At 43.3% G+C, this 26,207-nt stretch overlaps 1 protein-coding gene across 3 annotated transcripts in view; it reads left to right on the top strand.

The window, feature by feature from the left end:
- Positions 1-26,053, top strand: part of RABEP1 (rabaptin, RAB GTPase binding effector protein 1) — a 53,493-nt gene extending 27,440 nt beyond the window's left edge. For 2 of the 3 annotated variants that reach the window (XM_079955519.1, XM_079955521.1), the window contains 15 exons: positions 693-812; positions 1,813-1,948; positions 2,766-2,944; positions 3,378-3,416; positions 4,579-4,701; positions 9,624-10,088; positions 10,313-10,417; positions 14,404-14,520; positions 16,379-16,477; positions 18,286-18,426; positions 19,897-20,086; positions 21,299-21,354; positions 21,665-21,763; positions 21,903-22,019; positions 22,527-26,053. In XM_079955519.1, coding sequence (XP_079811645.1) covers positions 693-812; positions 1,813-1,948; positions 2,766-2,944; positions 3,378-3,416; positions 4,579-4,701; positions 9,624-10,088; positions 10,313-10,417; positions 14,404-14,520; positions 16,379-16,477; positions 18,286-18,426; positions 19,897-20,086; positions 21,299-21,354; positions 21,665-21,763; positions 21,903-22,019; positions 22,527-22,628 — 2,088 coding nt within the window. In that variant the 3' untranslated portion in view covers positions 22,629-26,053. The remainder of the gene's footprint in view (positions 1-692; positions 813-1,812; positions 1,949-2,765; positions 2,945-3,377; positions 3,417-4,578; positions 4,702-9,623; positions 10,089-10,312; positions 10,418-14,403; positions 14,521-16,378; positions 16,478-18,285; positions 18,427-19,896; positions 20,087-21,298; positions 21,355-21,664; positions 21,764-21,902; positions 22,020-22,526) is intronic. The other variant, XM_079955520.1, reaches the window with a different exon arrangement.
- Positions 26,054-26,207: the final 154 nt, after the last annotated feature.

Consider the following 26,207-nt stretch of genomic DNA (forward strand, 5'->3'; position numbering starts at 1 on the left):
AGCTGATGACAGCTGGAGTCCAACGGCATCTGTAGGGCCATTCAAGCATGAAAGCAATAGAAAGACAGTATCTCTGTCCCAACCTGAAACAGCTGCAGCAGGGTGCAGGAACCCCCTGTCCTGATGTGAAATGTTGGGCTGTGTGGAAAGCACGACACATTCCTAACTATTTTGAAATTTTAATTCTGTTGATGCCTCCCTTAGCCTTCAGTAAGTTAGGCTTAAAAATATATATATATTAAAATGATTTGGGCCATGACTGTTGTCAGAGGACACATTAACGCAGAAGCCTTGTTTGAAGTTAAACAGGCCTGTGTTTTTTCATGGTATCATTTTAATGTTCTAAGTGAATTGTTGAACTTAGAAAACTTTGGCTGCTTGATTCAGCAAGAGCTACTAATTTGAGGTCCACGGTTCTGTACTCGAGAGTAAGTCCCACTGTGAGATGTGCTTCCCAGAAGCCTCTGCAACATATAGCCATCCTACACAAACATGTTTGCTACTGAAAGGCTACAAAGTCTGAAACCTCTGGGCTCTGTGGCCCATCTCGGTCAGAATCAACATTTGGGGCATGTGGGTTGCATAGGAGTATTGCAATTTGAGGCTGCATTTCTGTTACATTTCAAGCAGTAGAACAATAAATGAACCCTGGGCCATTGTTGGTTTGTTACATCATTTAATGTTGACTTCAGGCCCAAGAAGATGCAGAGAAGCTTCGTTCGGTTGTGATGCCCATGGAAAAGGAGATTGCAACTTTGAAAGACAAACTGACAGAGGCTGAAGAAAGGATAAAGGAGCTGGAGGCTTCAAAGGTGGGTGAGAAAAATGTCCAAAGATCTTGTGTTTGTAAGATTGTGATGGGGTCATCTGCCTTGATACAGGAAACTAATATTTTTCATAGATCGTGCTTCTCAAACATCTTGAAGCAGGACCTGCCTGTAAACTTAATATTTCAAGCCCTGTTATCCCCACTTGTCTCCAGCAGAGGATTGTAGAAAATCTTGTATAGCAGGCAGATCTTGAAAGATAAGCAAGCAACATGTATTATCTAAGTCTAAAGCTTCAGGCTCTATCTTTCCACAGATAGTGGTGGGGAAGGTATTGTAGAGATGTCAAATTGAACAGGGCAGAGATGGTTGTGTGGACTAGACGCAGTGTTTCCCAACCTTGGGCCTCCAGCTGCTTTTGAACTACAACTCCCATCATCCCTGACTAGCAAGACCAGTGGCAAGGGATGATGGGAATTGTAGTCCAAAAACAGCTGGAGGCCCAGGGTTGGGAAACACTGGACTAGAGGACTACCAGTATGTTCATTTTGGGATACAGAAATCTTGTATGTATGTGGCCTTTGAGTTGGTGTCCTCTGTGTTCTGAACAGCAAAGAAAACGTTCCAAGATCTATTTACTGTTCTTTGAATCTAGTTTTTCATCTTGGCAAGTATATACACTGCTTGCAGATTTGTTAGTTTCTAGCATTTTCAGATAGATTTGATTGACTTTGATGCTATTAAGTTCTAGTGACTTACTAGCTTTCTATTCAAAATGACTAATGATAGTATCTTTAAATGCCGTTGAGCATTTAATGGCAAATAATAGGAGCTTTGAATTTACAATGGTTGTGTGTGCCACCACAAAAACTTGATGGCAACTATAGAACTGGAGTAAAGGACTCTCAGTGGAGTTTGTTATTCCTAGAAATGTGCTTGAATTCACCAAGTGGCTATAAACTTCAGTCTTTTTAGTACAGCAACTGAAGCCAGCTGCATGCATTTCACCATAATCTTCCTCTGATTGATTATATACCTTTTCCAGGTTAAGGAACTGAATCATTATTTGGAAGCTGAGAAATCCTGCAGGACCGATCTAGAAATGTATGTGGCTGTTCTGAACACTCAGAAATCAGTTCTGCAGGAAGATGCAGAGAAGCTGCGGAAAGAACTTCACGAAGGTGTGAATTCTCTCCTTTGGTAACAACATAGGAGGTGGGAACAGTAGACCCGTGCTTTAGATGAGGAGCAGGCAGCTAAGTGCATGGGCTGAGCTGCATGCCCACATTGGCTTCCAGAATGTTCCACTTACTTTCCGCACAGTGGTATCGTACAGAGTGTGGTGCTGGGGAGTCTTAATCACAGGGCAGTAAAAAAGGGTGGGGATTTGCAGGCAGGGCTTGTCCCAGACTCCAATTCTGCAGTTATTTTGCACATAGTTAAACTATGGAACTGTCTACCAAGGGAGGCAGTGATGGCTACCCACTAGGACGGCTTTAAAACAAATTCATGGTGGATACAGCTATCAATGACTACTATCCATGATGCCTGGGCTCTGGCTCCACAGTTGGAAGGAGCAATTCTTTTGAGTACCAGTTGATGGAAACCACAGGAAGAGGAGTGTGCTATTGTGTTTGGGTTTCACTTGTGGATTTTCCACAGGCATCTGGTTGGCCACTGTGAAAACAGGATGCTGGACTGGAATGGACCATTGATGCCAAGAGGCAATGGGGAGGCAGGAGTTGGGCCCCTCCAAGCATGTTCATTGCTTATTTGCAGTCAACCAGGGTAGAACCTAGCCTAGATCATATAAATGGTGACTCTTGCGAGAGTGCATGCTTTGTTTCTGTGCAAGAAAATGTGAGCATTTTCTTAGATTTAAGTAAAAAGCCCTAATGTGTGGAATAGCAAACAAATGTAACCAGAGTTACTTGGGTGAGAGAAGTGAATGGTGACCATGAAAACCCCAATTCATTATCCTTGTCTGTTTCTGCATAGTCTGCCATCTATTAGAGCAGGAACGGCAGCAGCACAACCAGCTGAAGCACACCTGGCAAAAGGCCAACGACCAGTTCTTAGAGTCGCAGCGTTTGCTGATGAGGGACATGCAGTGGATGGAAATGGTGCTGACCTCTGAGCAGCTTCGGCAAGTGGAAGAACTGAAGAAGAAAGATCAGGTTGGTGTGTGTGTTGCAATCAAATATTGTTGCCTTTTTCAGAGTATAATAATTGTGGGCGTTTGGTGACAAGGAGGCTGGAGTGCAAGGATGCGGGGAACATTTGTTTCTGGGTTTCGAATTTTTTTGACATACGTTATTAACGCAGAAATTGTTTCAAGGAGGTTAGTGTGCATTGGCATGTGTGTACACATTTACAGTGGTTTAATGTGTTGTGCGTATGTATGTGCACCCGAGATAGGTGGGCTTCTTTGTTTTTCTTGTATCTGCTGTGTTTGAGACAGCTTGTGTTTGTTTGTTTGTTTGTTTGTTTCATAAAATTTATACACTGCTTGATTGTCAAAAAACCAAAACAACCTCAATGTGTTTTATAAAAAGACCTGTTCTGCGTGTATTTGATTTCTCTGTGAAGGAGATTGCTTATTATTCTTAGGTAACACTGAAGCCGAGTACAGTCCCATCCATAAAAAGGGTAAACATTTTTACATGTTCAATTCCTAAATGACATGTGACGAATATTTGTGAGATGCATGCGACTTGATGCAAATGGCTCTGCAGCTGGGTTCACTTGCTTGAGTTTTGCGCTTGGCGTGCACTTTCAGTTCTTGCCATGTGCGTGTGACGAGGGGTCTATGGAGATCCTCATGCTCGGCTCATAAATGACCTAGGATTTGCAAATACCAGAGGACTATTATGAATACTCAAAATGAATGTGAGCAGAAAGCAAACCTGTTCTTCCCTGCTGCATTAAACCCACATGTCCCAAAGCTTCCCTATGGTAGAGACCTTTTGCTTCCCCTCCAGGCAGCCCTTCAGATCATCTGTCATGCAAACCAGCTGCTCCATTTGTTTATGCTTGATGACTTGAAAGGCTGCACTTGGGCTGTGGAATGTGAGCAGAATCAAAGGGGGCGGGTGCTGCTTGCAGTTGGCCATGCCTGCGTTGAATTTAACTTGCAACAATTCCAGTAGATGCACTTGCATAGTTGAGCACCCCTGCTTCAAGTTCTTGCCCCATCCCTGTTTGTTAACACACTTGTGGTCTGGACTGAGATCTATGGAGGCCTGCTAACATGTGTGACTGATACTAATTGACGGCAGCTGACTTCTAAGCTGATGCAATAGCTGAACGTCTAGATCAGGGATGAGGAACCTGTGGCCCTCCAGATGTTACTAAACTCTGACTCCCATCAGCCCTGGCCAGCATTGCTAGTGGTCAGGGATGATGTAGTGCAGCAACATCTGGAGAGCCAAAGGTTCCCCTTCCCTGATCTAGATGACTAGAGGGTTGTTGTTGTTACAAGCTCCCCTTCCCCCAACCTTGCAGGGGGAGTAGACTAGATGACCCTTTGGGTACCTTCCAACTCTGTGATTCTATTATTTGTCCACCATTTTGTGATTGTGTTCAGTTGGACCTTAGAGCTCGCAATCATTCAGTCGTTCAATCCAGAACTTGAGTCATTCTGATGCCTAATGCTCCATTTCTCTTTCGTTTGCAATATTTTCCTTTGGGACATCCTGTCCCTCTCATTCCTTCCCTGCTTAGCAAGGCGCTCAGGCGTCATCTGCCACGTTGAAATTCATAATGGTATAGGTGACGCTGAAAGCACATCAAAACACTTCATTGTTTTTAGGAAGATGAAGAGCTGCGGAAACTTCATAAAAGGAAGGAAGACAAGCAGAAAGGCCCCGATGATGAATCAAAAGTAAGCTCCATCACTCATGATGAATCCCTTCCACAGTTCCTTGGTGAAGAGGTAAAGCTGATTTGTTTGGCATGTGTTTCCCAAAATGTTATTGATTGTATTTAATTTTAGCAAACGCTACTGTTGGCAAAAATCAATGGAGACTCCTTGGTAGCCATCTTGGCTTATTCAGACCAATACTACAATGTGTTGAGAGCAAACTGCGACCCCTATCATGGATTCCAGGGTTCAAATCCCCCCTTTGGCCATGAAGCTCACTGGGCCAGACACTTACTCTCAGCCTAACCTACCTCACAGGGTTATTGTGAGAATAAAATGTGGAGGAGGAGAACTATATACACCACCTTGAGCTCCTTGGTGGAAAGGTGGGGTATAAATGCCAACATAAAATAAATAAAATAACCTGTAAGGAGTGTGACATGGCGTGGAGGACAGGATGCACTTCACTCTTCGAAGGAACAAAGAACCATGTCGCATGAGGGTAACCCTAAACCCAGTACCCCCTGTGGCAGGCAAGTCCTTCACCTTGTTGCAGTAACATCTAGGGATATTTTCCATGTGATCCTGTCTTGACACATGAGTTTTCTCATTCACTGCTACTTACATACACACATAATTTTATTTGTATGCTGCCTTTCACACCATGCTCAAGCTGGCTTGAAGCATGAAAAAAACCACATAACCACAACAGAAAAAAAGTAGTCATAAGCAATAAATAAAACATTAAAAAACACACAACCAAACTGAACAATTTTCACATAAATCACAATACGTACTAAAATAAAGTTACAAAAAACCAATAGCAACAACTCCTCCCAACAACCCCCCAAACCCGACATCACCCTAGTCCAAGAGTCTGCTCAGCAGCCTCAGCTTTTGTAGCTGGAGTCAGTCAGGGACCGCCCTCCCAGGCCAGGTGAGAAAGGCCTGCAAGGCAGGGAGCAGGTCTTCCAGGACTCAGCCAAAATGGTCTCCTGCCTCCTCAGCAGCCCCAGCCTTTGTAGCTGGAGTCTTGCTTATCATGTGTTGCCAAACTTGAAGTTTTAGCATGATGAATGGTATTCTTGGTGTATGATCTGCCTTTTAAATGTATGGCTATAGTCTAGTAAATGTGAAACAAATGGTACTGGAGTAAGACAAGACCTAAATGAGCAGAATGTAATTTTCCTTGGCTTTGCATAAGATTTTGGCAAGAGATACCGCTTGTTGGAAACCACAGGATGGGAGAGGGCTCTTGTGCACGGGTGTTGCTTGCTGGTTTCCCTTTGAGGCATCTGGTTGGCCACTGTGACAACAGGATACTAGCCTAGAAGGGCTTCCATTGGCCTGATGTGGCAGGGCTTATCTTACATTCTTGGGCCTGTCCTTTTAAAAATAGTTTAACAATTGACAGTTGATAACTATATACTGAACATACTACTCAGCCTACAATGGAATGCAGATGTTTCAGCTCTTTCCCAGTGAATTCTTACACTGTTTTGTTTTTGTTTTTCCTTTTGAAATATTTCTCTCAACCTTTGGGACCTTCCCCCTCTTTTTCGGAATGAAGCATAAGGCATCAGTTATCCAGCAATTTTCTAAAGCCTTAATGTCACAAAAATTAAATCCTCATCTTAAAACTCTGGTAATATGCACATTAGTAGGGATGCGGGTGGCGCTGTGGGTTAAACCACAGAGCCTAGGACTTGCCGATCAGAAGGTCTGTGGTTCGAATCCGCATGACGGGGTGAGCTCCCTTTGCTCAGTCCCTGCTCCTGCCAACCTAGCAGTTCGAAAGCACCTCAAAGTGCAAGTAGATAAATAGGTACCGCTCCGACGGGAAGGTAAACGGCATTTCCGTGCGCTGCTATGGTTCACCAGAAGCGGCTTAGTCATGCTGGCCACATGACCCAGAAGCTGTACGCCGGGTCCCTCAGCCAGTAAAGCGAGATGAGCGCTGCAACCCCAGAGTCGTCCATGACTGGACTTAACTGTCAGGGGTCCAGTCTAACCTTCTAATATGCACATTAAAGATTTGGATTGCACACAAAACCTGAATTGTAAAGATAGTTAAATATGGTGTGAAGCCTCAAGTTACTACATGTGAAGGCAGAGGAGCTGATTTCCTAAAGCAGCCTTTGCCAAACTGGTGCCCTTTAGATGTTTTGGCTGTTCCAGCTTGGGCTGATGGAAATTGTAGTCTAATACACCTGCTAGGCACTGGGGTGGTGAAAGCTGCCCTTGTCCTTGTTAGGGTGTGAAACCTAAGACGCTGGCAAGTTAGCAATGTCATGTGACTTTAAGTAGTCAAGCTCGTTAAGTTGTTAAGTTGCTCAATATATAAAGAGTGTTTGTTTTCTCTGCCTGTGGGGGCGTGAAGCAAAAATGTCTGAAAGCTCCGGAGGTGTTTCTGTTATCTTTCTGCAATAAACCTGTCTTTGGAAAGACAGGCTTCCCTGTGTCGTTATTTCTTTGCTGCTGAGACTCTGAAGCTTATACTGCAACAAGAATCTCTGCACTGGACTTAATCAATGCTCTGCAAAGAGAACTGTTGCTGGTTGCGCAGCGGAAGCGTTTACTGGACCAGTACACAGACTCTCTTAGTCCTAAACTGGGAAGTTTAAGGTATGTCCATGCAGGGTGGCATATGTGGTTCTCACCCGCTGTGCTTTGTGGCTGAGTGGGGATTTGAACCCTGGTCTCTGCCAGGTCACTCAGCATAATTCTTGTGGTGGTGAATCTGAAATCCATTCTAGTGATAGGAATTGGCTTTGAATTTGCAAGTTGCACAGTTAGACCCCATTATTTATGTGTTTTAATAAGCAATCTGGTAAACAACTGGCTTTGGCTTGAATGTAACCATTGTTCTAAGTTGATCGCCTGGGCGTACTTGCTGTGCTAGTTTTTGTCTTCCTTATCCCTTTTAAAACTGAGTTGGTTTTAAGTTCAGCCACCCTCAGTAGAGCAAAGTCAGTATTTCTCCATATTAAAACGGAAAGTTTTACTGGGGTATATTCAGGAGTGACAGTCTTTCCTTTGCTATCTTGCCTATTCTTCTTTCAGTTGCGTTGTGAAGCAGCAGAACATAATTCTTGTGTCTACGGGGAAAATTCTTTGTTTTAATCCTTTAACTTAAGGTGGCTGTAAGCCAGTTTTTCATAGGGCATGTTAATAGGATTTACATGGGTTCTTTAAATGAGGTTCCATAATAATTGGCTCCCACCAGCACTAATTGCCTTCTCTGTGTCTTAGTGAAGTCCTGGTAAGCCACACAAGAGAATTGTGTACTTGAGGTTTGACGCCTAAGCCCTTAAGACATTTTTATGTTGCTTTGACCAGCACATCGTGCCATATTGCTTCCTGCAAAGGCTATACTGTAGTAAAATAGGAAGCTGGAGTTGTGCAGATGGTTATAAGCAACACACACGCACACACACACCTGCATTCATTACATAAAGGAGACGTACTGCTACAGGCATGCTTAAAAAGGATGTTCCTTTCAGATTAAGTCCTGTGAGCTTGTTTACATGAGAGGGGCTTTGGGCTCAGTGGTAGAGGGCATGCATTGCATGCAGGAGAAAGTCACATATTCATTCCCCAGGTGGTCCTGGGAAAGATCCCTTCCTGAAACCCTGGAAAACCACTGCCAGCCATGTTGTCAACCCTGATTGTACATAGACCAAAAGTCTGACTTTGTACAACGCTGCTTCCTGTTTGGTTAAAAAAAAATGCTTGAATTCTACTTTAATCCCCAGGCAACAGTCCTGAATTAGCAACCTTCTTAATGCTGTGAAGGAATTATAGGAAATATTAGTCACATGGAATAACAAAGCCATTAAAAGATAGAATTGGAAGGGACCCCGAGGGACATCTAGTCCAACCCCCTGCAATGCAGGAATCTTTTTTTCCCAACCTGGGGCTCAAACCCACGGCCCTGAGATTAAGAGTCTCATGTTCTACTAACTAGTTCTTTCAGGTTTCTGTTGCTATGTGCTTCAGGGAATTTGGGACTCTACTCACCTCTGCTGGAGTCATGAGTCTAGTTGGGGGTGAGAGTGTGGGGTGCGGAAGACATTGATCAAAGAGATTTATTTTTCCTCTCCCATATATAATATTGGGATGTTATAGGGGTTGCCTGATTCACTATAGATGTAGGTCAAACAACAGAAATGCATACGTGAAGTTTTCTAATGCAAAGTGTGATAGTGGACACTAACTTGTCAACCTTTAGAAAGTATTAGACAGACCTGTTCTGCTTCATCTGTTTATTTGTGGCAACTGGCCATAACATTTAAACAGAAGGTTAGTATTTGTAAATGTAAAGTACTGCATGAAACCAACAGGAGTTGGTGATTGCTTTTGTGCTCTGCTTGTAGCTTTCCTAGAAGAATCTGGCTAGCAGCTCTCCCAAGTCAAATGCTAAACTTGGTGAAATTTACAAGGAAAGATCTCTGGCTGAAACTTTTCAGAGCTGCTAAAAAATACAAGGAAAGCCTTCTGGATCAGGCCAGTGAACTGGTACTCAAAAGCATTACTGCCTCCAGCTGTGGAGAGCAGAGCCACCATGACTAGTAGACATTAATATCCTCCATGAGTTTGTCCTGTCGTCTTTTAAAACCATCCAGATTGGTGGCCATCCCTGCCTCTCATGGGAGCAGATTCCATAGTTTCACTGTGTGCTGCATGAAGTTGGGCTTCCTTTTGTCTGTCCTGAGTCTTCCAAGATTCAGCTTCATGTCCATGATTTCTAGTGTTACGAGAGAGGGAAGAAAGCTTTTCTCTATCTGCTCTCTCCATGCTCTGCAAAACTTTATAAACGTCTATCTTACTTGCCTTTCCTCTGAATGAAAAAGTCCCAAACATTGCAACCTTTCCTCACAGAAATTTGAGGAAAGGTGCCAGTCAGAGTAGATTGGGTCTTGGTATAAGGCAGCTTCTTCTCTTCTCAGCTGTAAGCATTGCCTAAGTGTTTTTTATCTCTCTTTAAATTATAGGTGCACATAAACAGTACTCACGGTTCAGTCCACTCACTTGACACAGATGCCCTGCTGTCTTCGGGAGAATCTCTCAAGTCAGACAACGACATGTTCAAAGAGGGGCTGCGGAGGGCACAGTCAACGGACAGCTTGGGAACATCAGGATCCTTGCAGGCCAAAACTCTGGGCTATAACAACAAAGCCAAATCGGCTGGGAATCTTGATGAGTCTGACTTTGGACCCTTAGTTGGGGCGGACTCTATGTCAGAGAACTTTGACACGGCCTCCCTTGGCTCTCTGCAAATGCCCAGTGGGTTTATGTTAACCAAAGACCAGGAGAAAGCAATCACAGCGATGACACCAGAGCAGGAGGAGACAGCATCCCTGCTCTCCAGCATCACACAGAGTGTTGAGAATGCTTACGTATCTCCTAGCGGTTACAGATTAGTTAGTGAAACCGAGTGGAATCTCCTTCAGAAAGAGGTAAGTTTTGTTTCCACCATCTTCCTCCCTCCTGAAGATTGCTGCTGTGCAGGATGGTGCATCCACCAAGTACAAAAAACTGCTCTGCCCTGCCCAGAATCCTTAAACCTCCACCAGCAGTTGCTGCAGCCACCATCACAATGCAGTATTCTGTGATACTTTGGCATTCTTTTTGCAGAGTTTCTGCAGCTTCCATGGCAAATGATGACTTTTATGTTCTCCAGGTGCAAAACGCTGGGAACAAGCTGGGCCGGCGTTGTGATATGTGTTCCAACTATGAGAAACAGTTGCAAGCAATTCAGATCCAGGAGGCAGAAACCAGGGATCAGGTGGGTCCAAGGTTGCTCTCTTCCATGCAAAAGGGTCTTGGTGCTTAGAAGTTGCTACCAGTTCACTGAGTACTTACAGGGCAGCATAGCTCTCGGCTGTATGGACTTTGATAGAAGTGAAGCTGGCCAGCCTTCAACCTTCGAAATGAGAAAATAAAATGATTCCTGGAGTGTCAGACAGAAGTAAAATTTTCACATAGAACTGTTACTATACTTCAGTATAAAGGGGAAGAAATGTTGACACTTGCGGGATGGGTTTCTGTGGTTCCCAGAATTGCTTCTTTGCTTGTAAAGTATAATTTGCTTTCAGGATAGGAAACCACTTTCTTTTGAGGACCACGTCCACATCCCTTTGCTGTAGTAATGTGTTAGGGGCTGCACCCTGGGGTGGTGTTGGGCAGAAACAAAAGTGGAAAGGGGTCAGACTCTTACTCTCTTTCTGCCATCGTCCTTCCCCCGCCTTCCCCTCCAGTGGGCTCCTCGGGGAAGGACAGATCACTTTTGCCAGCAATCTGAACTGATTGCTTGCCAAGTGATCTTCTCTCCTTCCACATGGCTCCGTCTGTCCAGCATTTCTTCCTCTCCTGTCGTCATCTTCCTCCTCCTGGCTCCCCACCTCTGTAAAATTAGGCCATGGGCTGTATGAAATTAGGAAGCTATCCTTTCTCACTCTTTATCTTCTACATCGTCTTCTGCATCTGCTTCAACTTTGTTAAATCTGACATATCTAACATCTCCCTAGCAGTATTCCTTTATCAGCTATGTTAATAGTGAAATCAATAATCCACTTCCTCAGTTACATTATACAAAGATCTGAAATGCTTAACTTCATTGCTTTGTGGCTGAATGTTTCACTCTTGCTCAAGTTCTTGTTAGGCTCTTTCTACTTACCTGTTGTTCATAGTTTTTTTTCCTTTTATTTTGTCTCTTACACACAGCATTTTCTTAGTTTACCCTGGTTTTAAATGGGTACTTTCTTATGTGCCTTCACTCTGACATTTTAGTGTACACGTATTGCTTGGGAAAGGACAGGAAGCTCAATGGGTTATGTGGTGTGTTTTTTTACTTGTGAGCTTACTTGCAAGCTTGGTATTCTTTTTGTAAGAATTTTCTTCCTTTGTTGTATCTGGTTCCCACCCCCCTCAAAACAGTAAAAATATATACATTAACAACTCCCTAGCCAAGTCAGCAGAGCACATGGTCAGCATTTCTCTTCTATAATTAATTGACATTTTAAGGGAGAAACCCCACCTGTGTTGATCTATTTCCTTATTCAACCTTCAGGTTAAAAACTTAGAATCCTTCCTCCCTGAAAGATCTGATAAGATTGCCATTATCACTGGACATTTGAAATATCTCACAAACAGCGATCTTTGAGTCTCAGTTCAAGATGTGACTAGTATATCTCTTGGATCATGAGTGTTTCTTGAGTTGTGGTTTCTTATCTGAAAGGCGGGAATCAATACATGCATCTTTATCTGAGTCTGAACCCGCCCATCCACTAAACCAACCTGCTGAACTCCAGAGGTTCAGTAGGGGCCCTAGTCAGCATGGCTGTGGTGGCTGGGGCTGATGGGTGTTGTAGTTGAAAACATCTGGAGGGCACCAGGTCTGGGGACGCTGCACTAAATTAAAACGGGAGGCAGCTGGTTTCTCAAAGGCTCAGTCTAGACCCAGCTGAGTCCCCAACACCTGGGACCTCTGCTCCCTGCATATTGCCCATCTGATAAGGTCTAACCACCTTCTCTTCTGTGGTAGCCGCAAAGCTGTGGAGCTCTTCCTGTTCTGCATCTCAGCTGCTGATTCCCATGCACAAGTCAAGAACAGGCAAATGAGAATGAGCAGCTGAAGTGCATCAGGCTTCTGAATCCTCTGTTGCTACTTCTAGCAGAGAGAGGACGGTAAAGAAGGCCTTTGGCTGCATCTGGGCTCAGGCAGGTGTGATCTGGTGGGTGGAGCGAGTGTTGTGGCCTTTGGGCCTTGTGTAGTTCAAAGACTGCCCCTGCTAAAAATGTGTTGCAGAACAAGAACTTCTGTACTGTATTACTTTATTATTGAAATGTCTTACATAGAGTTGTCTTGCCCCTTCCCTTCTGTGCATAAGCGCCATCAGTTTTACTATTTTGGCAGTTGCAACACACACCAGGGTGGTGGAGGAAAGGGAATCTTCCTTCCTATTGCAAGTGTTACCAGTGTCAAAGCAGTTGTAATAAAAACCTCTTTGCTGTTTGTGCAAAACATAAAGTTTGGATGGTTTAGGCAATTCACAAATGAAGCATGACTCAACCTGTGCTTTCAGTCAATATTCTTCTGAGATTCACATTTCTAGAAGTGGGGAGCCTGCAACCAACCCTCTGGTATTATTGGGCTTTAGAAGAAGCACTGGCCCTATTGGCTGGGTCTGTTGGGAACTGGAGTCCATTTGGAATTCTATAATAGCTGTAGGTTCCCAATCTCTGATGTAGAGACCTTGTTTGCAAGATTAGGGTTGGCTGAGGTTGAATTTTAGAGTTTGTTGACTCGGGGATGGTTTCCTGGATTGACAATCGTAGAGTTGTAAGGGACCCATAGGATCAACTAGTTCAACCCCCTTCAATGCAGGGATCCCTTCTCCACGTGATCAAGGAGGTCTACAGTACACCCAGTCACAATGCAGCACTCACTTTCTCGTATAATTAATTCGCAGGTCACTTGTGGCTGCAGGGAACTCTGCACTCCACCTCCCTCTGCACATCAGTGATAACAACTCCGCTATTGTTTGCATGAGAGGTGAGTCAAGAGCCCCTGAGTTTGTGCAGGGGCTCCTTTCCTCTCTTTCAACTCACTTCATCCTCTGATTCACCCCTTGAGTTAAAATTGGAGGTTGAAAAGAGTTTGGGGGTTGTTAACCCAGGGCAGCCTTTTTGCCAACCTGGTTCCCTCCAGATGTTTTGGACTGCAACTGCCATCAGCCCAACCCATCTGGAGGGCACCAGGTTGGAGAAGGCTGCCCTTGGTTCATTGATCATGTAGACAAGCCCCTCTGACAGATAGATTACTGTATTTTTTGCTCTATAAGACTCACTTTTTCCCTCCTAAAAAGTAAGGGGAAATGTGTGTGCGTCTTATGGAGCGAATGCAGGCTGCACAACTATCCCAGGAGCCAGAACAGCAAGAGGGATTGCTGCTTTCGCTGCGCAGCGAGCCCTCTTGCTGTTCTGGCTTCTGGGATTCAGAATATTTTTTTCTTGTTTTCCTTCTCCAAAAACTAGGTGCGTCTTATGGTCTGGTGCGTCTTATAGAGCGAAAAATACGGTAACTGCTACCAGATTTTTCAGAGTCTCTCGTGTCCAAAAGTTCAAACTCTTCTTCACATTTAAAATATTTTACACTTCAGCTTTTTTGTGCATAGCTACACCTACATCTAGAAAACTTGGCATACTTGATTTTTGCAGTCTTTACAGAAAGCTTTTGATTTTTTTTGCAGAGAAGAAAAGGCAAGTTGTACAACATTTTGATTACAGTTAAGAAAAGAATTTTGATTACAGTTAGGAAAAGAATTCTTTGCAATGAATCAGTTGCTGCAGTGTTGGAAAAGGTTGCATCCTATACAAGGAGGCCTTTGGTCACAGCCACTCTATCATCAAGAGTGCAAACATTAATTCATGCTGTGTTTTTTTAATCTATGGCAGTCTTGACCCCTCCAGATGTTTCGAACTACAACTCTCATCGGCCAAGGCAGTTGTAAGTTCAGAGCACCTAGAGAACATGAGGTCAGTGAACTGGGATAGCTCAGTTGGTAGAGCATGAGACTCTTACTCGGAGGGTTGTGGGTTTGAGCCCCACGTTGGGCAAAAGATTCCTGCATGGCAGGGGTTGGACTAGATGGCCCTCGTGGCTCCTTACAACTCTACAATTCTATGATACTATTGTTGGACAGTTGTCCTCACCTCACCCTCTTTTAGAAGAAAGGTAATTTATGGTGTGCTCTTGTCCTAACCACATAGGTGAAGAAGCTTCAGGTGATGTTGAGGCAGGCCAATGACCAACTCGAAAAAACCATGCGAGAGAAACAGGAGCTGGAGGAGTACATGAAACAAAGCACTGAAGATTCAGGAAATCAGGTACAGAAAACCTGGAGAGAAGCAAAATCCTAAAGGAAGAGCAGCAGTCTGCAGAAGGGTATCCTAGGCCTGAACCTTTTTCATTGTAAAACCCCAGAGTTCCCTGGAAGAACAGTTCAAGCTTTTAGCAGAACTGTTTTGAATGTGTGGGGGGGGCGGGGGAGAGAGAGAGAGAGACGATTGGCAACTACTACTGTTTTTAAAAAACAATTACTGGTATTGAAGAGCTTTCATTTATTTTCAGTTGCTATTAATTGCCATGTAAGCTCAGAGCAGTGTACATACAATTAATTAAGACAAAACAGTCCTTGCTGATAGGTTTGCTGTCTAAAAAGACACAGCACAAAAGCAAAAAAGGTATGAGGAGGGAAGAGGAAAGAAGTGGCCTCTTCTCATCTAACCCTATACTCTCAAAGGTCAAGCATTTAGAGCCATCTTAATACCTACCCAGTGTGAGATTTGGGAGAATAAATCAACCAAGAAAAGCTGATGCTTCTATTCCAGCCCTAGATTAACCCCATAAGTGTGATTTCCCTATGTAAACAGCTTCCCTTAATGGCAGTGATATAAAACAATCAACCAACCATGGAATTTTAGTTTGATATATATATTTTAAAAATATAGACAAAAGAAAAGGAAGAATGCATGATAAAACAATATCATAGTTAAGGGGAAAAGGAAACTCCCTAATTACAGAGTATCACAGGCAGGCTTCTGGGGACCATTAGAGTAAAACAAGCAAAGGATTTCCAGACTACTCTATGTTGTTGTGTTCCGGCAGAAACGATAAAATCACCATCACCATGTATATAACTCTGGATAACATTGCATGCTTCTGATGAAATGGACTGTAGTCCATGAAACCTTATGCCATAATAAATTGGTAGGGGTGGTATTCAGCTAAGTTTTACACAGAATAAACCCATTGAGATTAATGAACATGACTTAAATTAGGTCCATTAATTTCAAAGGGGTTTACGTAGTTGAATACCACCTTTAATCTTCAAGAGGCCACAAGACTCCTTTGCTGCTTTTATAGCCTAAGGAGAAGTTTAGATGTGTGCAAGTTACGTAGCCAGATCATAGCCGGAAAAATATATGTGCGCAGCCTGAGGAAGTACCAACCACCTTGGGCCTGCCCATAAAAAGCAAGTCTAGAGTGAGAGGCTAGGATGTTTGCTGTTTCCAGGAACTCTTCTCATTGTGAGACTTTTGCAGGTGAGCTGAGAGTTGGTTTTGCCTCTGGGTGAGAATCCAGAGGCTGAGAGGGAGAGTGTGTCAGAAGGAAGATGAAAATATATTGCTTTACATATATGAGTAACTTTGTAGTAACTTGTATTACATGTACCAGTAACTTTGAATCACATTTTTATACATCACTGTGCATTTTTATAATATTCTGTTTTAAGTTGTCTGTTGTTGTTTCAGTTATCTGTACGCTGATCAGAGAGATTTTTAAAAATATTTTAAGCAGTATAGAAATTAAAGAATCAAATGCATCTATGTTTGGATGACATGTGATCAGAAGCTTGAAGAGCTTCCACATAGAAAATAGAAGACAAATGGAATGTATGTAATCATGGCCTCCTAAATTTTATCAACTGCTGTTGAGAAAGCTACTTGGGTGACTTCAGTTGCATGCTATATAAGAGACCATGTACCAGAAACTCCTGCACTAATTGACATCTCCACCAATCTGTCTGTGGCCCTTTCAACAATACTGAATTTAGTTTGAACATACAGACTGAAACATTGCAAGGGGCAACACACCATCTACTGAAAACTTTGTATAGTGCTTCCTTTTTGTGTTATATTTGTGTTGGTTGATAAGGTCTTCTTTCCTTCCTCCCTTTAACAGATCTCCTCCCTTATTGTTAGAGTTCAGGAGTCTGAGGCCCTGCTTAGCGAACTGCAACAGGCATTTTCTCAAGCCAGGAGAGATGTCCAGGACCAAATGGTAAAAGAAATGCAGACTTTTTAAAAATAATCTTGGGGTTTTGAATAAATAAATAATGTCACTGTATGGCTTTTTACTCCAAATGACAGCCTTGCAATTATCCACTTGCCTGCCCTTCCAAGGCAAAGAATGGTTGATGCCAGGCAGTTAACAAGCTTGAGTGCTGTCCATCCTCACCTACATATATGTATATATAGAGAGAGAGAAATAAGGAGATTGTACCTGGCTGACTCCTGACAGCAAAGCTAGGTGTGCATCTGTTTCCTTGCTCTTTCTGCTTATCCAGCTGTTGGAGGAGCCCAAATATGCACATGGTGGTGGGGAACCCATCAAGATGGCCACTTTCTAAGGAATATTAAGGAAGGCAGGGGAAGGGGGCACTGAGGACACTGCAGCAATAAGAGGAGTAGGGATATCTCAGTTGACCATGTCCTGAGAGATGCAGAGGAATCCAGCAGAGCTTCTAGCATGGTGTGGTGGTTAGAGTGCTGGGAGACAAGGGTTCAGTCCCCACATGAGTCACAGCCTCAGACTAACCTACCCTACAGGGTTGTTTTGGGGATTAAATGCAATGGGGTGTGGGGTGGGGAGAGAATCATGTGCATTACCTTGAGCTGCTTGGAGAAAAAAAGGTGAGGTACAAATGCAATAAATAAATAATAAAATAATGATGAATTCTGCCTGCAGTGTAAAGGCCAGAAAGGCTGTCTTGTCAGAAGGTGGTAAATGCTCAACCTAAAGTCTCTTGGGGACGGTTGATGGCAGAGGTTTTATGTCTTCCATCTTCTTCTGGGGTAGCTTATTCTTATCCAGCAATGGCCTGTATTGCTTCCATGGCTTTTGAACCCACTCTATCTGCACACTAGAACAGTGGGAAAAGTGGATTAGGGATTACACAGGTGGGATTCAGGTATCTATGAGCCCAAAGTGTCTTCCTAGTGTCGTTTGTTGCTGGCTCTGTCCCATAAACTTCACAGTGATAGGAATGGACACTAGGCTAGAAATGTTTGCCCATGTCTTGACCAGTAGGTCAGTCTTCCATTCAGGAGACAGGCACAAAATATGCCTATCATAAACTGGTTTTTGCCTTTAACTTCCTTCTTTTTCATATGTAAGTGCAGATACTGATTTTAGATTTTGTAATACCTTTTCTTGACTGGCAGTGTAGATTTTTCTTCATAATGTTACCCACCATGAAATTGTTTTACTGATGAAGGCTGAATGCAAAGTTTGTAAACAGCAAATGCATACTTATTTGCACACTCAGTTCTGAGCAGTAGAACAGTTCTTGTCATCCTAGTACTGCGTGTTTTGAATTTTTCTTTTCACTTCATGTAACAAGATTCCTTTTTGTCTGTTTACCTTCGGAATCATGTCGGTATGAATTATTGTTCAATTGTGTCTGCTGCAATCGATTTTACTTTCAGTGTTAAACTTTTCTAAGGCTATTAAAGCTCTTTGAGGTAATTGAGAACTCTGACCTTGCAATGGAGCAAGGGCAACCTTGCGGACAAAAAAAGACACACCTATCCTTTACTGCTTCTGGCAATATGCTGCTTGTTGGAATGAGAAACCATGATGCAATTGATATTTGGTTGGTTAGCTATAAGGTGTTTTTCTGCAGCAGTTTAATTCCCACCGATTCCTAAATAATCTAAAATCACTTCCTATTTCCAGTCTTGGGTAGGTGTTGACACAAAGAGAAGTAGTGTTTTACCTTCCGTGAGCTTAGAAAATGTTGGAGATGCAACTTCATTGATTTTGAAACCGTGACTTTGAAATATTTTTGTGTGTTTTTTCCACCGGAGGCTGTCCTGACGCAGTCGAGGGAACATGTCTCGGAGGAGTTGTTGAGACTCCAGAAAGACAATGAAAGCCTTCAAGGAAAACATTGCCTGCATGTCTCTTTGCAGCAGGCTGAAGACTTTATCCTGCCAGAATCTGGAGAGGTAGGAGAATACGTTTGTGGTGATTGACTGGAAGTTATTCTCAACATGAAAAGCTCAGGGAGATAGTTGAGTAAAGATGTACAAGTTAGTTTCAGGTGCCTCTGTGTCCACACAAACACAAGGATTCTCACTTCTGCCCCAATGAGAGGTTAGGTTAGTACCTGTTGATCTTAACTTCTGGGCACATACACAAGTGAGCTTGCTGTGCACACAAGTGTGACAATGAAATAAATGCCTGTTCCTTTAAAAGTCCAGTGTACCTGGGACAATGGCCTAACCTTTCCCATTGCATAGCAACCTGCCTGTCACATTTCCAAAATCTTCCATGCATTCAGGCTGGAATTCCTCCCTTGATGGTTCTGTCTACCAGGAGCAGTGTTCGAAACTCCCATAGTTTTAGGTGCATTTTGCGATAGGGGGTTTCATTAGCACGAGCAGTTTCTGAGCTCTGGGTGCAGTACTGTGCCCAAGATTTCAGATTAAAACTGCAGAGTGGAAGGAAAGGAGGACCTTTTTCTGCTTCCCCACTTCCAGCTACTCTCTTAAGACTGGGTAAAAGACCCTCTTGAGAATATTAGGGGGGTGGGCAAGGGAAGGACTAGACCATGTGAAAAATGAACATAATATTTTAGCTGCAGTTCATTCATTTTCAGCTTTGTATTCTTGTTATAAAAAGTGTGCCTAGACATTCCATCGCTGTGCCCATAACCTGTGTTTAAGGTGCCATTTAGCTCCTAGCTTTCATATCTCAGTTTCTAACACTGACCAGGAATGGGTTGGACATCTCTGTCTCTCGATTCTCACCTTTTCACTTCCTCCTTCCTGGGTTGCTGAAAGGTGCCAATGATCCATCTCTTTCTCTCTGTCAGATACAACATGTCCCAAGTTTCATCCCCTACAGGTGAGCCCAAGTCTAATTGGCCATACCTGATTAATTGGCCATACCACCTTCCCCCATCAGTTCCCTCCCCTGACTCTACAGGGTGAAAAGAAATAAGATGATTTCCTAGAAAATGTGACATCTCTTTACTGAATATCATGCTTGATCCTTGCTCCCTCCTCACTAGTATGTATTTTCCAGTTGTACTCTAGGAATCTCACACAGGTGCCTCTTTGCTGAGACATCATTCTCTGCTTGAGGGCTCTGCTCTGGTGCCTTTAGGCCATGAGACCTTGCTGTCAGATGCTCCTCAGTGTGGATCTCTACTTCCACAACATTTCTTCCTCGCCCTGCCACCATCCCCCAGCTGACTTTCAGAAAGAGATTATCTAGCATTTGGACACACAGCTTTTTTGGGAGGGGAATCTAATGTTGGTTTCTCTCTTTAGTGTTTACTTCCCTCTTCTGCTAATTTTAAAACCGGTTTCTACAGGGGGCAGGGTGGTAAATATTTTGTTAAGCTAGGGCTGTGTCTGGGCATGGGAAAGAGAGAGTGCTTTGTTCTAGAACTGTGTCAACCTTCCTTTCAGGAACTCCGCGACCTGGTCCTCAAATATCGGGAAGACATCATTAGTGTGCGGACAGCGGCAGACCACCTGGAGGAAAAGCTGAAGGCGGAGATTTTGTTCCTGAAAGAGCAGATTCAAGCTGAGCAGTGTTTGAAAGAGAACATAGAGGAGACTCTGCAGCTGGAAATAGAGAATTGCAAAGAGGAAATAGGTTAGAGAAGGGCAAGTTCTGGGCCTGGAGGGAGAGGGCAGCACTGAGCACCAGAGCAGAAAGGTACCCTGAGCTGGAAGGAAACTGCTCCTCTAGTTGCACAGAAGGATCAGTGCCATTCATTGCATCTAAACCACACTTCTTAGGTGTTCAAATTGCTCTGCAATATCTTGAAAGGTAGTTTTCCACTTCTCGTCTCCCATATTGAGAGGAGCATCCCAAGAAACTTTTTCAGGGTCATAGCCCAATGTGCTTTAATGAAACCACTTGAAATAAGTCCAATGTTTGAAATGGGATCTTGCAACCAAATAACTGGCTAGTTGAAATTGATATGGGAAATTCGGTACTTGTTTCCTCATCCTGCCTCTAGCCGCTACTTCTTGACCCTCCTTGCCTCCTTAGGGTTGCCAGTTCAATCGTCTAGTGGCAGCAGACGTAGTATGCAGCCTGTCCACAGCACTTTGCCTCATTATCCCCTTCTTATTTCCTCTGCCTCAATCAGACACTTCCTCTTTCCCTAGGCTCTTCCACACTCAAGTGCACTCCTCCTCTGGCCATCTTGCTTATGGAATTCCCTGCTCCCCTTTCTAGAACCTTTTCCCAGTCCTCAGCCTGCCATACAAAGGTATTCCTGGCTGTAGGGTCTGTGTGAGACTTTAATCATAGCCAAACACAACAGTGGTTGTGATTTTTTTTAAAAAATGATTTTATCTTTTTGTAAACAGCTTTGAGGAGTTGGTTTTGGGGTTTTGTTTTTTTTTTTGCAATCAAGCAGGGTATAAATATTAGGAAATAAAAATAAGTACATAAACAAGCTTTTCCTTCCCCCATAGAAACTTCTTATCTCTACTGATTTTAGATAGATGGCACAAGCTTTGTGTCACAGGACAAGGTGCTTCATATTTATGCCTGAGAGTTAGTAGGTTCCTGAGAACGGAGCACAGGTATGAGGGAGCCACCTGCCACGGCTCAGCCTCCTTCCCTTTGCAAAGGGAGGGCAGGGCCCTAATATTCCATGCCAAGATAAGTTGAGAGGAAAAAATCAGCAGCTAGAGGCTCAGACAGGAACATACACATTAAAATATGATGAACAGTCTTTTATGGAATTCCATCGGTGAGAAAGAGGTGTTGGTGACTTTAGTCCCTACCTGGCCAGCATGAGCTGAACACAAGGTTGGTTAATGAGCTGAAAGTCTCTCTCTTCTCTTACAGCTGCTGCTTCCAGTCTGAAAACAGAACTGGAGAGAATAAAAGCAGGGAAGGAGCAGGTAAGGGTTCCACCTGGATGCTTTAGGGGATGTTTGACATGCTCTGGTGAAAAACAGCCTCTCTCTGTCCACCTTGTAGCAGCAGCCCCTGTAGAGCAGGTGGGTGTCACTTGCCCAGGAGCTGCAGTTGGCCTAAGTTTTCTGGGGCTGTTCAATAAAGGAGAGTGTTTGTTGACTGTAGGCTTTTCCATTCTCGTTTTATTAAAGGCCAGGGAATTGTAAGATTTAGTTAACTTGCAGTCAGTTCATGCAGGTGAATGCCAGACAAGGGCAGTGTTGAACCTTATGCAACTTATTCTTGATTTCACAGTTGGAATCCGCCTTGAAGGAGAAAAACCAACAGCTGGAAAGCTTGCAGGAAAGGAGAAACAGCCTTGAGGAGCAACTGAAGAAGGAGTTGGCTGCAAAGGTAACTATTAATGAAAATAGGGTGTGTTCATGTAAAAAAAAGGGGGCCCCATTATTTGCCACTCCAGTGCCCCCTGACCATCAGGGCCATCTTACAGTGCAATGATAAGCCCTTTCATGCAAATAAAAACTTGTTTCAGGCAAACCTGGAGCAGCTGATGTTTGAGGAGAAGAACAAAGCTCAGCGGCTGCAGACGGAACTGGATGTTAGTGAGCAAGTGCAGAGAGATTTTGTGAAGCTTTCGCAGACCCTTCAGGTAGGGTTGTTGGCACAATTGGTGAGGCACTGAATAAACCAAGGGGAGATTCAGAAGAGATTTTCCAGACTCTGGAAAGCCCTACCCAAGCTGGACTGGGTGGGCTCTAATGCCTAGTAATAGTAGTAAATTGACAGCTAGTTGCCTTGATTATTATTATAGCCACTTAGTGCATCTGACAGAGTATATAATAATAACAACAATAATAGCAATTGTGGAATAATTTACACTGATTTATGTTAGTTAAACCATACTCTAAAGAAAGTCCATCTTTATCACCTCGCTACAGTAACACCCCAGTACCCAAATAGCCTTTTTAATTTCTTCCCCTCTGATTAAAATGTGCTGTCATTCATTAAAAATGTTTCCCACCTATTGATCAGCTTTAGCAGCACAACAGAAAACAATCCATAAGGGCTGATGGGTTTTTCATAGCAGTTTACAGTATTTTTATGATCTAAGGTCTGGGAACCCGGATATAATGAACCAAATTATTTCCCTCCCTAGGTCCAATTGGAACGGATCCGGCAGGCAGATTCCCTGGAGAGAATCCGTGTGATCCTCAACGACACAAAACTGACAGACATTAATCAACTGCCTGAAACATGACACCCTCCATAGCAGGGCTCTAAGGCTGCAAATTTTTTGTTTTGTTTTGTGTTTGTTTCTGGTTTTTTTTAAAAAAGAAAAACCCTCATCTTTATAGCAAAACATTTAATAATTATTATTTAACTCTTAACTGAAAGAAGCAGAAGATGACACAGGGGAACAATGATCCAGGCTGTGTTTCTGGAAGGGAGAGATGGCTTTGTGTTGGGGGCAGAAAAGCGTCAGATGGAGAGATGAGCAAGATGCTTTTTTTGCGGGGGGGCTTTAGTGGGGGACCGGACTTGTCAAAATAACCACCCTATCCTCCCTCTCTCACCTCCACCCCTACTCTGGAATTCGGCTCTCTTCTTTCTCTCACCTCTTCCCATTAAAAACAAAATATTGTGGTGAAGGTAGTTCTGCAAATCAAATCTCCCCTTCTTCCCAAACCATATTTTGGAGCAAAGCTGTTGAACTCCACCCCAATGAAGACTGAAGGGCTACCAGGGGTATTGAGTGAGAGAGCAGGCTAGGCAGATGCTGGTCTAGCATGCTGTATGAATATTTTATATTAAAATATGAATTTATCTGCAGGACACTGGATTTGGGGTTTTTGAGCTCGGTGCACACATTGTATCTCGTATGTTGTGCAGGAGACCAATTGCTGTTGAAAAGTGTGATGGGACAGGATGTCTGGGGGATGGGGGGGCAGTGTAGATGAGAAGGCTCTGAAGTTGTCGAAAGAGAGGACTTGGCCTTCGGGGGAAAGCGACCACTAGAAATAAAAAGCTTCGCCCTGCAGATTGTTGAGGCAAGAGAATGGGTGGCAAATGCACCCTGGAACAGCTGCAGGAGCAGTTTGAAAACAACACTTTTTGTGTTGCCTTTATTTCAGAGGTGGCAGGCAAAGATATTCTGCCCTAGTCGAGCTGAAATTTAGGATCTTTTCATTTATGGGAGGGAGCTATAGCCCACCATTCCTCCCCTCGAAGTGAGTGTGTGTGTGTGTATGTGTGTGTGTGTTTTTTTTTTGGGGGGGGTATTTAATCTGAGTACAAAGGACAGAAGATGGAATTAGGTTTTTTATGACTCTTTAATAAAACAAACATGTGGATTTCAAGGCACCGCCAACAAAAAGTGGAGCAGGTGCTTTTCAGACTCACAGATTTAGAAGCTGTAAAATATGCCGCTCTTTTAAAACAGATTCTGAAATGGTGGTTAAGCTTCAATGGAATCATTCTTGGATATGCCACTTGAGATGCAGCCTCCCCTTGCTGTAGACTTTGGGTTGGAAGCTGATCATGGTCTGGCCCCGTTGTAATCAGTGGGACCTCCATGCAACTCATTTGCCCTCTGCATCTAACCATTTGAGCATGAAGGCAGGGGTGGAATGTACTGCAGAGTTTGGAAGAAACAGGCTTTGAGGCAGAGCCACCATGAAAGAAACCTTATTTGCAGGTTCAAACGTATCAAAAGTATTTTTGATTTCTCTCAACCATGATTCCCTGCATTTCCAGTAAGAGCGTATTACTTCCTAGAAAGTGCATCTTAGAAGAAGGGTTGTGTGAAATGGGCAAGGTGTGCTGTATCCATGAGCTGCAGCTCCCTTGCATTCCTAGCTTTTTCCTGTAGCAGAACAGATCACCTTCAACAGGGAGGTGCTTTGGGTGCAAAGAGCAGCCCATCTCCCCTTTCCCTTTCTGTTCCTGCTACTGAAAGACCAGCCATTGCTCCATGAAGCTGATTTGCTGGAATGAGCCTAGCATGGTCCTTAATATAATCATGTTCACCATTACCTGATTATTTCCCAAACAACTAGTGATCTGAAATTCTGCTTCATATTTTATCAGTGTAAGAGGAGGAATTACCAGAGTTCCTTGCCAAGGGTCCCATTCCAGACTTAACCACTTGAGGCCAGAAGTAATCAGTCACTTTGGCTGTTCTGCAGGTTTCTGCTGTGCTGGAAGCTATCTCCTGTGGGAAGTCTCTTGCTCAGTGTGGTTCCACCCACATAATTGCTACAGAATCAGAAAACACTTGGTGGAATCCAGTCTGTTTGTGTGTATGCGTGTGTGTTTATGGGAGGGGTGGAATACTGCAGCAGTAAAGAAATGGCAAGGTTGGGACGCCTACTGCTGTGAGGAACATTTGCAACCAGTAGGATTGGGAGAGAAGAACCTAGTCTGCATTGACAAGTTTCTTTGGATTGTTAATTCTGTCCTAGAGGCTGTAGGGGAGGTTTTCCTATTTCTTCAAGCATGCCTGAGGCTAACTCTCCCTGTTTTGCTCCTGCCATTTCAACAATGCTAAATCTTTTTCAGTATGAGTCAGGATGGATTTAGTGACTCTCCTGTCCACCTTCTCTGGTGAGCCATCTTTGGAAAAGCACCAACTAGTCAGTTTTATTTAACTATTTGTCTTAAAGTGGTTAGAAACTGGTTAAATAGGAAGAGAACGATATAGCATGTAGAGTAGCACAATAAGACCATTACTGAACTCGTTACAGCTTATGCATTGAAGAGCAGTACTTTGTGAGGTCAGGTGCTTGATTAACTGAGTTTTTCCATCCAGATGCCTAGTATGGCTTCAGAGACAACAGGGGAAGTATGTTTTCAGCTCCTGAGGACAGGGGAATAGATCAGCAGTACTAGATTTTAAAACTTTCATAGTTGTAACTAAATTAACAGATGATTGACAGTGTAATGCAGAAATTCTCAAACCTATAACCCAAGATACACACAGGATGAATTAAAGAAGCCGTCCAAATAATTTAGAAAAGGGAAAATAATTTTGTTCAATGCCGGGAAATCCTCAGTGAAAGTAAATGATTTAATTGTGGACATAATTTCTTCTATAATTAAGCTCCCCCCCTTCTTTTTTTAAAAGGGAAAGTTGTGCCCATCTGACCTTAGGTCCTGGCTCTCTTGCTGTAAAGGATTGCTTAATTTGTACCATTGGCTTTCAGGGTTACGCACTGAGCCTTAGCTACTACAAACAGGGAATATAATACAGTAACTCTTGAGAAAGGGGCTGTGTGCAGAATTTAAGATAAAAAGCCTGCAAGTTTTAGCTCTGTTCTGTATACTTGTACAATCTTAAAATGTGCAAAATAAGTTCTTGCAGCATGTCTAACCTGTTAACATCTTCTTTACTTGACTCCTGTGCCATTGCTATACAACCTCTTAAAGCATGGTTTGGATAAGAATAAGGGTAGGAGGCAGGCAAGTCATCTATAAATATAGTCCCTTAAGAAAAAAATTAGTTAAGCCTTTAAATTCCAAATGAGTGTCTGGAATACTACATTCCAATGAACCAAGCCTCTGGTGTCCTGTGAAACTGTGGATGTAAATTCTCCTGTCTACCAAATTCAGAAATGTAACCATTTGTTAACTGTATTTGAAGGTGTATCCTTAAGAAGTGTTCCAAATTAAAGGAGGTAAAAAGTATTTTGTGATCCTTCTCATACTTCCTTTCTGCCCAGGTGAATGTTAGGTCATGAGGCTAGAAAGAGATCCGTGACGCTTTCCTCAAAATGGTCATAGTAGGGGACCGTCTAATGTTCTGTTCATCACTGAGCCTAAGGATTTGTTTCCATTATTA

This window comes from Podarcis cretensis (assembly GCF_951804945.1).
Source record: "Podarcis cretensis genome assembly, chromosome: 15".
Taxonomy (NCBI): Eukaryota; Metazoa; Chordata; class Lepidosauria; order Squamata; family Lacertidae; genus Podarcis; species Podarcis cretensis.